Here is a 12,702-nt window from a genome sequence, read left to right as displayed (position 1 = left end):
TTTTTTTTTTTTTTTTGGAGACTGTGTCTCGCTCTATTACCCAGGCTGGAGTGCAGTGGCGCGATCTTCTGCAACCTCCGCCTTCCAGGTTCGAGCAATTCTCCTGCCTCAGCCTCCCGAGTAGCTGGAATTACAGGCGCCCCCCAACCACACCTGGCTAAATTTTGTACTTTTAGTAGAGATGGGGTTTCACCATGTTGGCCAGGCTGGTCTCAAACTCCTGACCTCAGGTGATCAGCCACCTTGGCCTCCCAAAGTGCTGGGATTACAGGCATGAGCCACCACGCCCGGCCTATAAATTACTGACTAAAATTTATCAGAACAAAAAGACAAAGTCAGAAAAAAAGAAGTTGGGGGCTGGGCGCAGTGGCTGGAATTCCTGACCTCAGGTGATACACCCGCCTCAGCCTCCCGAAGTGCTGGGATTACAGGCATGAGCCCCTGTGCCTGGCCCACAGCTCACTTTTTAAACCTCTACAGCCATTCAGTTTCCAAAGCGTAACCATTTTATCTGCTTGCTAATGGAAAGGAGTTCAGAAATAAATTACAGATCTGAGGAGAGAAATCAAACAAAAAGAGAGGCAATCTGTGAGCACTAACTTAATGTAAAATCTGTTGAAAAGCATACTGCCATTTGCTCTCAAGTTAGTTTCTTGAAAATACAAGTGCATGAACACCTTCTTCTCTAAGTCTAAAGGTAAAATCAATTTTTATTCCTGAAAGCTAGCTTGCAGTTATAAAATTGCTATAATCAAACACTTCCTGTAAAAGCTAAAAGTTTTGACTGCTGCTTCAGTGTGTCTAATTTTCACTGTGCCATGATTTTTTAAACCCCTCTTAGATAAATGGAACACTGACTGGCATCAAGCCTCTAAAGTAGATTCAAGCTAAGACATTTCACCTGATTTAATCTTGTCTGTAAAGTGATTCGTCCTCCAGGAGAAGGCATCCTGCTTAGTGCTGCCTCAATCTGTTAACACACGAAAAAAAAAAATGTTTAAATTACTGGCAGGGAAGTTTATCACACAGAATGGAAAGAAAAGATTTTGGCTTAGTATTTCCTTATCCATTTCATCTCAACTTAATTTCCCTCTGTCAATTAGTAGCGACCACATGGCTCAAATCCGTTGCTAGCACAGCTCTGGTATGTTATCCTGTTGTCATTTCCTGAGACAGTTTGATTCAGTAATTCCCTTCTCCTTAGACATAAACATTAAGTTCAGAAAACAATTTTTAAAATTTTTTTTTGTTTTTACCTGGTCCTTTTCTTTTGTAAGTTCATCAAAAAATCGTTCTGTTTCAGCTAGGGTCCTAATTTTTGCTGTATATTCAAAATCATTCCCCTGTGGAGTGACTGAAACCGGCTTACACTGTTCATAGCTAACTGATTTATTCTTCTCCCAGGCTGTTCTCACAGATACTTTCTTCACTCCATTTGGCACCGGTTCAGGGCAAGAGCTATGATTAACATGGTTATCGGTGGCTTTCTCAGAATACGTTTTTTCTGTCAGAGAGGAGAGAAATTGCTTATATTTCTTACCAATTTTTTGTGTAGGTTGCATATATATTAAATATGTTGCCCAATTTCACTTTCTGGATATAGCTGCTATATGGCCCAAAAAAGTAATGAAAAGAGATACAATAATCAATCATATTTACTCAGTGCTTTTTTCTCCAAAGAATTCTGAAAGTTTTGCCCTCTGTTTGACAATCTTTGCAACTTCCCTTAATGAACTTAAGCAAACTTCATGTAAACATAAATGAATTTTAAGTAAACTTAAAGCAAAAAAAAGTTTAAAAACTAAATAATACATTACATTTAGTGGACATACACCAACACTAAACAGTTAACGTTTTGAGGGCCTACCCAAGTGACTTCACATACATTGTCTTATAGCTGTATTCCAAATTTAGAATATAAATGAGAAAAAAAAGTTACCCAAAGCCTAAGTTGCATATAGAGAATAAAAATAAAGAGAATAACTGAATAGTGTGGCCCTGGTAGTTAAACATCAACATTCCCTGTACCTCAGTTTCCCAACTTTTCAATGAGGATAACAACATTGACATAACAACACGTAGCATCATGAGTGCTTAGTTTCAGAGGCCCTTGAGTAGGAAAATATTTAAGTGCAGGATATTATAATATTTAGAACATTGAGAGATACCAGAATCTCAAAAAATGAATGACTAAAACCATAACTAATATTTTTTAGGAAAAGATACCTTCCGAGTCATCTAGAGGAAGAAACTGGAGTTGCTTTCTTGGATTGGTACGTTGTAATGTAGACACAGGAACAGTATCTAAATCATCCAAAAGTATATCAAATCTATTGAATGAAGCAAGTTACTTGTGAGAAAAAAATGTTAACTGATTGTCCCTATCTCCACTACAAAGATGAGCTGGCATCCAGCTAACTCACATATTTATGTATTTTCTTAAAAGAAAGCTGGTTATATAATTGTCTAAAACTGAAATTTAATTTCTATTTTCTAACAAAATTGTATTTACATACTAAAGACTTAAAACACTTACCCATACATTATGTCATTTGATCTTTATAAAAACCTTATGAAATAAGCAGGGTAGTTATTATTATCCCCGTTTTATAGAAGAGGAAACTGAGGTTCAATGTGCTTAACTCATCTCTGCAAGAGCCTGACAGAGTTGGGTCTAGAACCAAGAAGCAACATCCCTCCCCATCAACAGCACACACAGCTGCCCACACTTCGGAGGGGACAAATTCTCAGCAGCATAAGTAAACATGCATTTGGTGCCAGGGCCATACCAGTAAAGCCCACTTTCTTGTACAAATGGCCCAAAAGTTTTCCTGTATCATAAACCTTTTCAGGAAAACAAAGAACTACCTATCATTCTACATACAAAAGCTGAAAGGGGTGCTGAGGTGATATTTAAAATCTAGCAATAGCAAGTTTACAGTTAAAAACTGTGTTCATTGTACTGCAGTACTTTAGTTGTAGTATGACATTCACTTAAGATTTAAATGAAATCCACAGAGTTCCCACTGGCAACTGAAAAATTAGTGATAGCTAGAGACATAAGTCAACATTTGGAAAAAAATCACTAATATAGTAAACTTTATTTTACAATTTTAGAGAACTTACCGAATTGGACTGCTCTCATTTTTGCTAAGCAGATGACTAAATCCTGGGGACAAGTTTTCTTTAGGGGATCGCTTTGGACTATAAGCCACAGTCACTGGTGTTAGCATAATCTCTCTTTTTGCTATAGAAGAAAATGAAGAGGAAATATTTTTTTCCTTCTATATATATCAGCATAAGTTTCTTTTCAGTATTTTTTTCTAATTTTGAAAGGAATATAATTTCAACGTAAAACTTTGAAAGAGAAATAAGAGTGTACAAAAAAATAAAACCACTCATAATCCTAATACCTAGAGGTAACCACTGTAACACTGTAGTATATCAGACAGTACTTTCAGCACTCTGACTCAAAACTGGTTTTTCAGGATTTTAGAAGTCGACTGGAAATAAGATGGGAACAGCAGCACACTACTGAACATTCCTATAACACAGTAAGAAGAATCTCCTCAGCTGGCGTGAAAATGGAAATTCAGGACAGAAATTCAATGCTCCAACTTTAAAACCAAACCTGTAATGAACTGGCTAAAGAAAAGTGGTGACTAATGCTGAGTACTTGAGAACAAATACATAAGAAGTATATTTGCAGACTAGCTTGGATTAATTTGATTGAATTATCTGGATAGTTATCTACGATCTTAAAATTCTGCAGTATTTTAAGTATTAGTTGCAAACAATTTAGTGGACACAATAAATTATTAGTATTAGTTGTAAACAATTTACTGGGCACAATAAAAAAACTCACTTTAATAAACAGATTTCTTCATTTACATTTGTAGTATCTGTGTGATCAATTTTATTTATGAACAAGATCTTATTTAGGGGTCCTCTGCCCAGAGTACTCTACTAGGTGCTGAGGATACAAGAGAAACCGGAAATGGGTAAGCAGTGGGCACAGCTCAGAAGTCACGCTTTTGAACCCAAGAGATGTATGTACACATCTAATTCTTACTTGGAGTACTTGATTTACGACTTGAAGGTGGTAAAGATGATGATCTCTGTGAGGCTGAATTAAGTCTCTTTTGTCTCTGTTGGGCACACTTTTCTGGAGAACGACTTGCATTAACCGAAGTTTCAGTTTGCCGAGGATTTACTACAGCAGACCAAAAAAAAGCAAAACAAAAAACAAATCAAAACAAGCCTCAGCTTCAGTTATCTACCTTTATTAACAGGTGGTTACACATGGTTACACACCAAGCCACACAGCTTAGGTTCTGTTCAAAGCATTTATTCTCACTAGCTAGGTTATAATTACTATTTGCAAATGCACCACATTATAATGACAAAAAATGTTCGATGAAGAAAAATATGGGAGTTTATAATGAATTCATTCTGGTTCCCTGTTTACAATCGGCATTCAAGGTGATTTTCAAGAGGGTTATTTTTAGAAAGCAGGTTATTAATTTATTTACTAAGAGACACTGCTTGGGAGATGTAACCCCAAAGACACTGGCAGGATGACTAAGGGGTCTGAGCAAGCAAACATAGAGGAAAAGGAGAGAAACATATTGGTGACCTGGACCTGTGAAGAAACACAGTATTAAAGACACTGCTTGCCTTATCTACAGATGCTCAGTAACCAAGAAAGAAGAGGAAATGTTGTATCTCACTTCATGAATACCAAATGCCTATCACAGCTTTCTGATGTGTGCAAGTAAGACAGACTGACAGGAATTTTTCAAATATCCTTAGGAATACCATGTAAGGCCAGGAAAAGTGGTTCAAGCCTGTAATCACAACACTTTGGGAGGCCAAGGCGGGTGGACCACTTGAAGCCAGGAGTTTGAGACCAACCTGGCCAACATGGTGAAACTCCATCTCTATTAAAAATATTAAATTAGCCAAGGGTGGTGGAGGGCACCTGTAATTCTAGGTACTTGAGAGGCTGAGGCAGGAGGATCAGTTGAATGCAGGAGGTGGAGGTTGCAGTGAGCCGAGATTGCACACTGCACTCCAGCCTGGGCAAAAGAGCGAGACTCTGTCTCAAAAAAAAAAAAAAAAAATGCCATGTAAACCTTTTTCATAATCAGAATGTAAGATGCAATTGGCTTTGAAGGTACATGTTACGCCAGAACTGTGATAAATTATTAACTAGGACATTCAATTCTCTATGAAATGGGGCTGAAGTAGCAGTAAAATAGCAAGTTTACAGAGTTAAAACTTCTAATTTCATTACCTAAAGATTTTAATTTTAACGAAGGTAATATAAATGGGGAAAGATATCTATATCCTATCTATCTCAACAAGGAAATACTCAAATCAGGAAATACTCACTATTGGAGGTGTCCTCTTTCTCTGTCTGTGTCCCCAATTTTAAATATTTTCCTTCATCAAGTTCTTGTAAAGCTCTCATGATCGGTGTGTCTGAAGTCTCTCTTTGCTTTTTTATCAACAAGCTTGTTGATGAACTTCCAGGTGAAGAATCCTTTTCCAGAGGTGAATGGTGCCTTAAACAATAATTTTAAGACATAGTGCTATGGACTGAACGTCTGTGTCTTGCCCTCCACCCCCACACCAAACATACACGTTGAAGCCCTAATCTTCAATGTGATAGTATCTGGAGGTGGGGCCTTTACGAGGTAATTAGGATTGGGTGAGGTCATGAAGATGAAGCTCCCATGATGGGATTAATGCCCTTATGAAAAAGGGAAAAAGGCAGGAGCGCTCTCTTTGTGCACACACACCAAGGAAAGGCCACGTGAGGACATAACCAGGAAGAGGGCCCTCACCAAACACTCAGCACCCTGATCTTGTACTTCCAGCCTTCAGAGGTAAAGAGAGAAATGTGTGTTGTTTATGCCACCCAGTCTGTGGTAACTTGTTACAACAGTCTAAGCTAAAACACACACTTTACTGGTGTTGTTGGGGAATAACAGAGTTGACAATTATACTCCACAATGAGCATGCTTTGCAATGCAAATAAATTAAACCTGCATACAGTGCTTTCCCATCCTTCTAACATCCTACACTTAGAGGAACAGCATCTGCACAGTACCCTGGAGTAAGCAGCTGAGGCTGCTCAGGCAGGCTCGGGGCTCAGGCTGGCCAGAGCTATCTGAAGCAGGAGAGGATCTACATCTTTTGTTTGTTTTTAGACAAGGCCTCACTCTGTCACCCAGGCTGGAGTGCAGTGGCACAATCATAGCTCACTGTAGCCTTGAGCTCCCCAGGCTCAGGTAATCCTCCCACCTCAGCCTCCCAAGTAGCTAAAACTACAGGCGCATGTCACCACGCCCAGCTAATACATTTATTTTTTGTAGAGGTGGGATTTTGTCATGCTGCCCAGGCTGGTCTCGAACTCCTAGGCTCAAGCGATCCTCCACGTTGCCCTCCCAAAGTGTTGGGATTACAGGTGTGAGCCACCGTATCTGGCCCGAGGATTGACATCCTGTCCTAATCACAAACCCATACTGTGCCACTGAGCACAGGTGGGGAAGCTCAGCAGAGCTCATGGAAGTAAAATATTCTAAAAGTAGTAGCCTTTCAAAGTAAAATAAAAGTCATCTTCTCAAAATTAAGACATTAAACAACCAAAGAGATGGCTTCCTGAACATTTAAAAGCAATTGAAATCTCTAAGAAAACATAACATCCCTAAATAGAATCTTTAGCAAAGTTATCACACCCAGTGCTACAGGTCTCCTCCAGCTGGTTATCCACGTTACTGTCCTGGGTGTCCAGAGGCTGGCCAGTAAAGATGGAATACTCTGCACCTGGAATCAGCCACTTCCGCCTGCTGACGTCTGAAGTTGCTAGTGTGCTATTAGAATGAAAACAGGCATCATAAAGGTCTGCACTTCAATTCAGACTGCATGTGCGTATAAAACAATCTGCTCTCAAACAGTATTTACACATTTGTACAGTAATTTTAAAACCACATGTAACAATCTATATTTTAGATACAATTTATTTTACAGTTTTATGATTCAACTTAACTGTTCTAGGTTTCTGTTACTCCTGAATCTCAGTCAAGATTCAGGTACTTGTGGCTCTGAACATTCCCCTCACTGTCTCTCAGGCATTTCACACCCTTTACGCTCTGTGCCCCTACTGTAGTTGAAGGTAAGGCGTTGAATGAAGCAGGGCTGCCCTTCTTGTTCCCTTCAGACCAGCACTGTCCAACAGAGTCTTCTGCAAAACCAGAAACGCTATCTGCAGTGTCCAATGCAGCAGTCACAAGTCAGGTGTCACTACTGAACTCCTGAAATGTGGCTGGTGAGACTGAAGAACCAATTATAATATCTTAATTTTAATAAAGGAAGTTTTCAGTATCAAAATGGAGTCACTAAAGTCAAACTCCCACAAAATGGAGCTGGGAGGCACAAAGGAGCAGCCCTCGCACACAGATGCTGATTATGGGAACTATTCTGAATTCCTCAGAACCACAGTATTCCAGATAATAAGCTGTTTGTACAAGGAAACATCCCTAACAAGGGATGTCTCCACCATTGAGCTAATGCTAATGCCCACAACATGCTCCTGTAACCAGTGGTCTTGGTTTTAAAATAGCTTAGTGGACTGTGGACTGCCCTTTGTCTTTTAAAGTTTCCTGTGTCCCAACCCCTTTGGACATGCTTATGGTTCACCACAGCATGCGTACTTCAGATTGCAAACCCCCAACATTTCCAAATAAATTTCTTTGGAAAGTCAGTCTCTGTTGCTCCTTTTAGCTTGACATGATTGATTTAAATAGTAATAGTGGCTGTTGGCAGGACTGTACTGAACAGTGCAGTTCTAGACTATTGCTCTCCCAGGTCATCTGAGGTTCCCACCATCCTGTTAACCCCCAGTCATTCCCCAGACTTTGGAGCCTGCCTTGTTTTCTCCACACCTATTCCTGTTCTCATACTAGGCAACTTCCTGACCGCTCTCTCCAGTGAGATGACCCTCTACTCCTCAGCTAGCAACCTCAGAGGGTACTTGCTGGCTTTTGTTATAACCAGAGAACACACTCCCCTTAAGAAACCAATACTCCAAAGACTCCGCCCCTATTCTGCCTCCAGCCCTCAAGCATCAGCAGGGTGACCTACCATCCTTGGCCTCTCCACTTTCCGTTTATCAACCCCTCCTAGCCTGACTAGGTCCTCTTGATCTACACTGGAGTCCACACTCATACTTTCTCGCTCACCTTTCGCCACACCTGACTGGCAGCAAAATCTGAGGACTGGCTGACTACAAAGGCTGTGTGTCAGGGTCTAAACTACCACTGAGCTTTGCTGCAAAAAAGCCACCAGCTGGGCAGACTCATCAACACCTCAGGCGGACACCCCAAACCGCCTGGCAACATGACTTTCTGTAACCAACAAGCTTCAGTTCTCCAAACATGACTATCTCATACCCTTTCCACCCTCTTCAAACCTCCCATCTCACCTTTGTTGACAGGTGAAACTTTTGAGTCAAACTGCAAAGAAACACCAGAAACCATGAAACAACGCTTGTCTTCTCTCTGTCCCCTTTCACAACCAAACATTTTAGAGCTGTCTCTTTTATCTACATTTACTTCAACTTCAGTTACTCTTCCCCCCAACCCCTTTTTTTTTTTTTTTGAGACGGAGTCTCGCTCTGTCACCCAGGCTGGAGTGCAGTGGCGTGATCTTGGCTCACTGCAAGCTCCGCCTCCTGGGTTCACGCCATTCTCCTGCTTCAGCCTCCCGAGTAGCTGGGACTATAGGCGCCCGCCACCATGCCCAGCTAATTTTTTGTATTTTAGTAGAGACAGGGTTTCACCATGTTAGCCAGGATGGTCTCAATCTCCTGACCTCGTGATCCGCCCACCTCGGCCTCCCAAAGTGCTGGGATTACACGCCCGGCCCAGTTTTAAATTAAGAACTATTTCAGGGCCGGGCGCGTTGGCTCATGCCTGTAATCCTAGCACTTTGGGAGGTCAAGGTGGGCAGATCACAAGGTCAAGAGATNCGGAGTCTCGCTCTGTCACCCAGGCTGGAGTGCAGTGGCGTGATCTTGGCTCACTGCAAGCTCCGCCTCCTGGGTTCACGCCATTCTCCTGCTTCAGCCTCCCGAGTAGCTGGGACTATAGGCGCCCGCCACCATGCCCAGCTAATTTTTTGTATTTTTAGTAGAGACAGGGTTTCACCATGTTAGCCAGGATGGTCTCAATCTCCTGACCTCGTGATCCGCCCACCTCGGCCTCCCAAAGTGCTGGGATTACACGCCCGGCCCAGTTTTTAAATTAAGAACTATTTCAGGGCCGGGCGCGTTGGCTCATGCCTGTAATCCTAGCACTTTGGGAGGTCAAGGTGGGCAGATCACAAGGTCAAGAGATCGAGACCATCCTGGCTAACATCCTGGCTAACACAGTGAAACCCCATCTCTACTAAAAATACAAAAAAAAAATTAGCTGGGCGTGGTGGCGGGCGCCTGTAGTCCCAGCTACTCGGGAGGCTGAGGCAGGAAAATGGCGTGAACCCAGGAGGTGGAGTTTGCAGTGAGCCAAGATCGCGCCACTGCACTCCAGCCTGGGCGACAGAGCGAGACTCCATCTAAAAAAAAAAAAAAAAAAAGCTATTTCAAACATTCTTGGAAAACTACAAAGAACACAGTAACAAGCATCTACTCACCCATTCTCAGTTTTAATAAACGCTAAGATCTTACTAATTTTTTTTTTCTTGAGACGGAGTCTTGCTCTATCACCCAGGCTGGAGTGCAGTGGTGTGATCTCAGCTCCCTGCAACCTCTGCCTGCCGGGTTCAAGCCATGCTCCTGCCTCAGCCTCCAGAGTAGCTGGGATTATAGGGGCCCGCCACTGTGCCCAGCTAAGTTTTGTATTTTTAGTAGTGATGGGGTTTCATCATGTTGGCCAAACTCCTGACCTCAAGTGATCTGCCCACCTCAGCCTCCCAAAGTTCTGGGATTACAGGAGTGAGCCACAGTGACTAGCCCAATCTTGCCAAATTTGTATTTAATTAGAAGACCAAGTTTTATGTATATAGTTGTATTTTTTTTAATTATACAGAAGGCATATGTATTAATAAACATTTTTAAATGTCTTTTGGTTTTTTTGAGACAGGTTTTACCCTGTCCCCCAGGCTGAAGTATAGTGGCATGATCATGGCTCAGTACAGCCTCGACCCTCAGGCTCAAGCGATTCTCCCACCTCAGCCTCCCAAGCAGCTGGAACCACCAACCACCACACGCAGCTTTTTTTTTTTCAAGACAGAGTCTCGCTCTGTCGCCCAGGCTAGAGTGCAGTGGCTCGATGTTGGCTCACTGCAACCTCTGCCTCCCAGGTTCAAGCAATTCTGCCTCAGCCCTGCGAGTAGCTGGGATTACAGGTGCATGCCACCACACCCGGCTAATTTTTTTGTATTTTTAGTAGAGACGGGGTTTCACCATGTTGGTAAGGCTGATCTCAAACTCCTGACGTCATGATCCACCTGCCTCAGCCTACCAAAGTGCTGGGATTACAGGCGTGAGCCACCGCGTCCGACCACTAACTTTTTGTGTTTTTTGTAGAGATGGGGTTTTGCCATGTTGCCCAGGCTGGTCTCAAACTCCTGGGCTCAAGCGATTTCCCCACCTTGGCCTCCCAAAATGCTGAAATTACAGGCGTGAGCCACCACACCTGGCCTTTAATGCTTTCTCTGTTCAATGTTATGCTTGAAATTTATCTGTGTTAGTACATATAAGCTCTATTCATTTTAATCATTTACCAATAGTATGAATATATTTGTCCTTTCTCCCTGCAGTGGAAATGTGGTTTTTAATATGCAGCCTTTCGACAATGCTAAAATTAACACGTGTGAAAATTCCTCTAAGGCAAACATCTTAACATGGAACTGTGGGATTTGGGGCGTGCACATCTTCAACCTCTCTGGATGTTGCCAAATCACTCTCTAGACAAGATGTATCAACTGTCATTCATTACTTTGAGAGTTCCTGTTTCTCCATATCTTTTGCCAAACGTTAAAGTGATCCAATTTTAAGTCTGACCTGTCCGATGGTGTGAATTGTATCTTATTGTTTTAATGTGAATTTTCATGACAATTAACATGTTCTCATTTTTATTAGTCATCACGGTTCTATGAACTGCTTGTTATATTCTTTTACCATTTTTTGTTGAGAAAGTTATCCTTTTCTTATTGATTTGTAAGTTCTTTCAAGGCTGGGCATGGTGGCTCAAGCCTGTAATCCCAGCACTTTGGGAGGCCGAGACGGGCGGATCACGAGGTCAGGAGATTGAGACCATCCTGGCTAACACGGTGAAACCTCGTCTCTACTAAAAAATACAAAAAAACTAGCCGGGCGAGGTGGCGGGCGCCTGCAGTCCCAGCTACTTGGGAGGCTGAGGCAGGAGAATGGCGTAAACCCGGGAGGCGGAGCTTGCAGTGAGCCGAGATCCGGCCACTGCACTCCAGCCTGGGCGACAGAGCAAGACTCCGTCTCAAAAAAAAAAAAAAAAGAGTTCTTTCATCTTCTGGATACTTTTCCTTTATTCGTTCCTGTTCACTTTAAAAATATATCAGCCAGAGCCAGGTACAGTGACTCACATCTGTAATCCCAGCACTTTGGGAAGCCGAGGCAGGCGGATCACTTAAGGTCAGGAGTTCGAGACCAGCCTGGCCAACAAGGTAAAACCCCATCTCTACTAAAAATACAAAATTTAGCGGGCATGGTGGCGCATGCCTGTAGTCTCAGCTACTCGGGAGGCTGAGGTGGGAGAATCGTTTGAACTCGGGAGGCAAAGGTTGCAGTGAGCTAAGACTGTGCCATTGCACTCCAGCCTGGGCGACAGAGCGAGACTTTGTCTCAAAAATAAAATAAAATATCAGCCAGGAACTGTGGCTCATGCCTATAATCCCAGTACTTTGGGAGGCTGAGGTAGGCAGATCACTTGAGGTCAGGAGTTTGAGACCAGCCTGGCCGACATGGCAAAACCCATCTCTACTAAAAATATAAAAATTAACTGGACATGGTAGCGGGCACCTGTAATCCCAGTTACTCAGGAGGCTGAGGCAGGAGAATCGCTTGAACATGGGAAGCAGAGGTTATGGGGAGCCGAGATTGTGCCACTGCACTCCAGCCTGGGTGACAGAGCAAGACTCCATCTCAAAAAAAAAAAAAAAGAAAATTTATATATATACACACACACACATATGTGTGTATATATATACACATATATACACACACATATATATACACACACATATATATGTGTGTGTGTATATATATATAATATCTCAAGCATATATAGACATACAGGTAATACTCATGCACCAACCATCCAGCTTTATAAAATCTTGGTTATATATTCTTTAAATTAAGAGTAGAACACTATAAAGACAACTAAAGCCCCTGTGCACCTCTCTAATCTCATTCTTTCCCTCCCAAAAGCAAACGTTTATTCTAAATTTGTGTTCAGCATTCCCATGCAAGTTTTCATACTTTTACTACGTTTGCATGAACCCATAAGAAATACAAAATTGGCCGGGCGCGGTGGCTCAAGCCTGTAATCCCAGTACTTTGGGAGGCCGAGACGGGCGGATCACAAGGTCAGGAGTTCGAGACCATCCTGGCTAACACGGTGAAACCCCGTCTCTACTAAAAAATACAAAAAGCTAGCCGGG

The 12,702-nt window shown here is 42.2% G+C and overlaps 1 protein-coding gene across 1 annotated transcript in view; it reads right to left on the bottom strand.

The window, feature by feature from the left end:
- MPHOSPH9 (M-phase phosphoprotein 9) overlaps positions 1-12,702 on the bottom strand; it is an 83,086-nt gene that overhangs the window by 4,307 nt on the left and 66,077 nt on the right. Inside the window, 7 exon segments of the mRNA XM_017888977.1 lie at positions 902-970; positions 1,257-1,504; positions 2,227-2,330; positions 3,127-3,247; positions 4,073-4,213; positions 5,395-5,567; positions 6,744-6,878. Of these exon segments, the coding sequence (XP_017744466.1) occupies positions 902-970; positions 1,257-1,504; positions 2,227-2,330; positions 3,127-3,247; positions 4,073-4,213; positions 5,395-5,567; positions 6,744-6,878 (991 nt within the window).

The sequence above is a fragment of the Rhinopithecus bieti genome, unplaced genomic scaffold (genome assembly GCF_001698545.2).
Source record: "Rhinopithecus bieti isolate Rb0 unplaced genomic scaffold, ASM169854v2 scaffold_574, whole genome shotgun sequence".
Classification (NCBI taxonomy): domain Eukaryota; kingdom Metazoa; phylum Chordata; class Mammalia; order Primates; family Cercopithecidae; genus Rhinopithecus; species Rhinopithecus bieti.
This window is presented reverse-complemented; position numbering and strand designations above follow the sequence as displayed.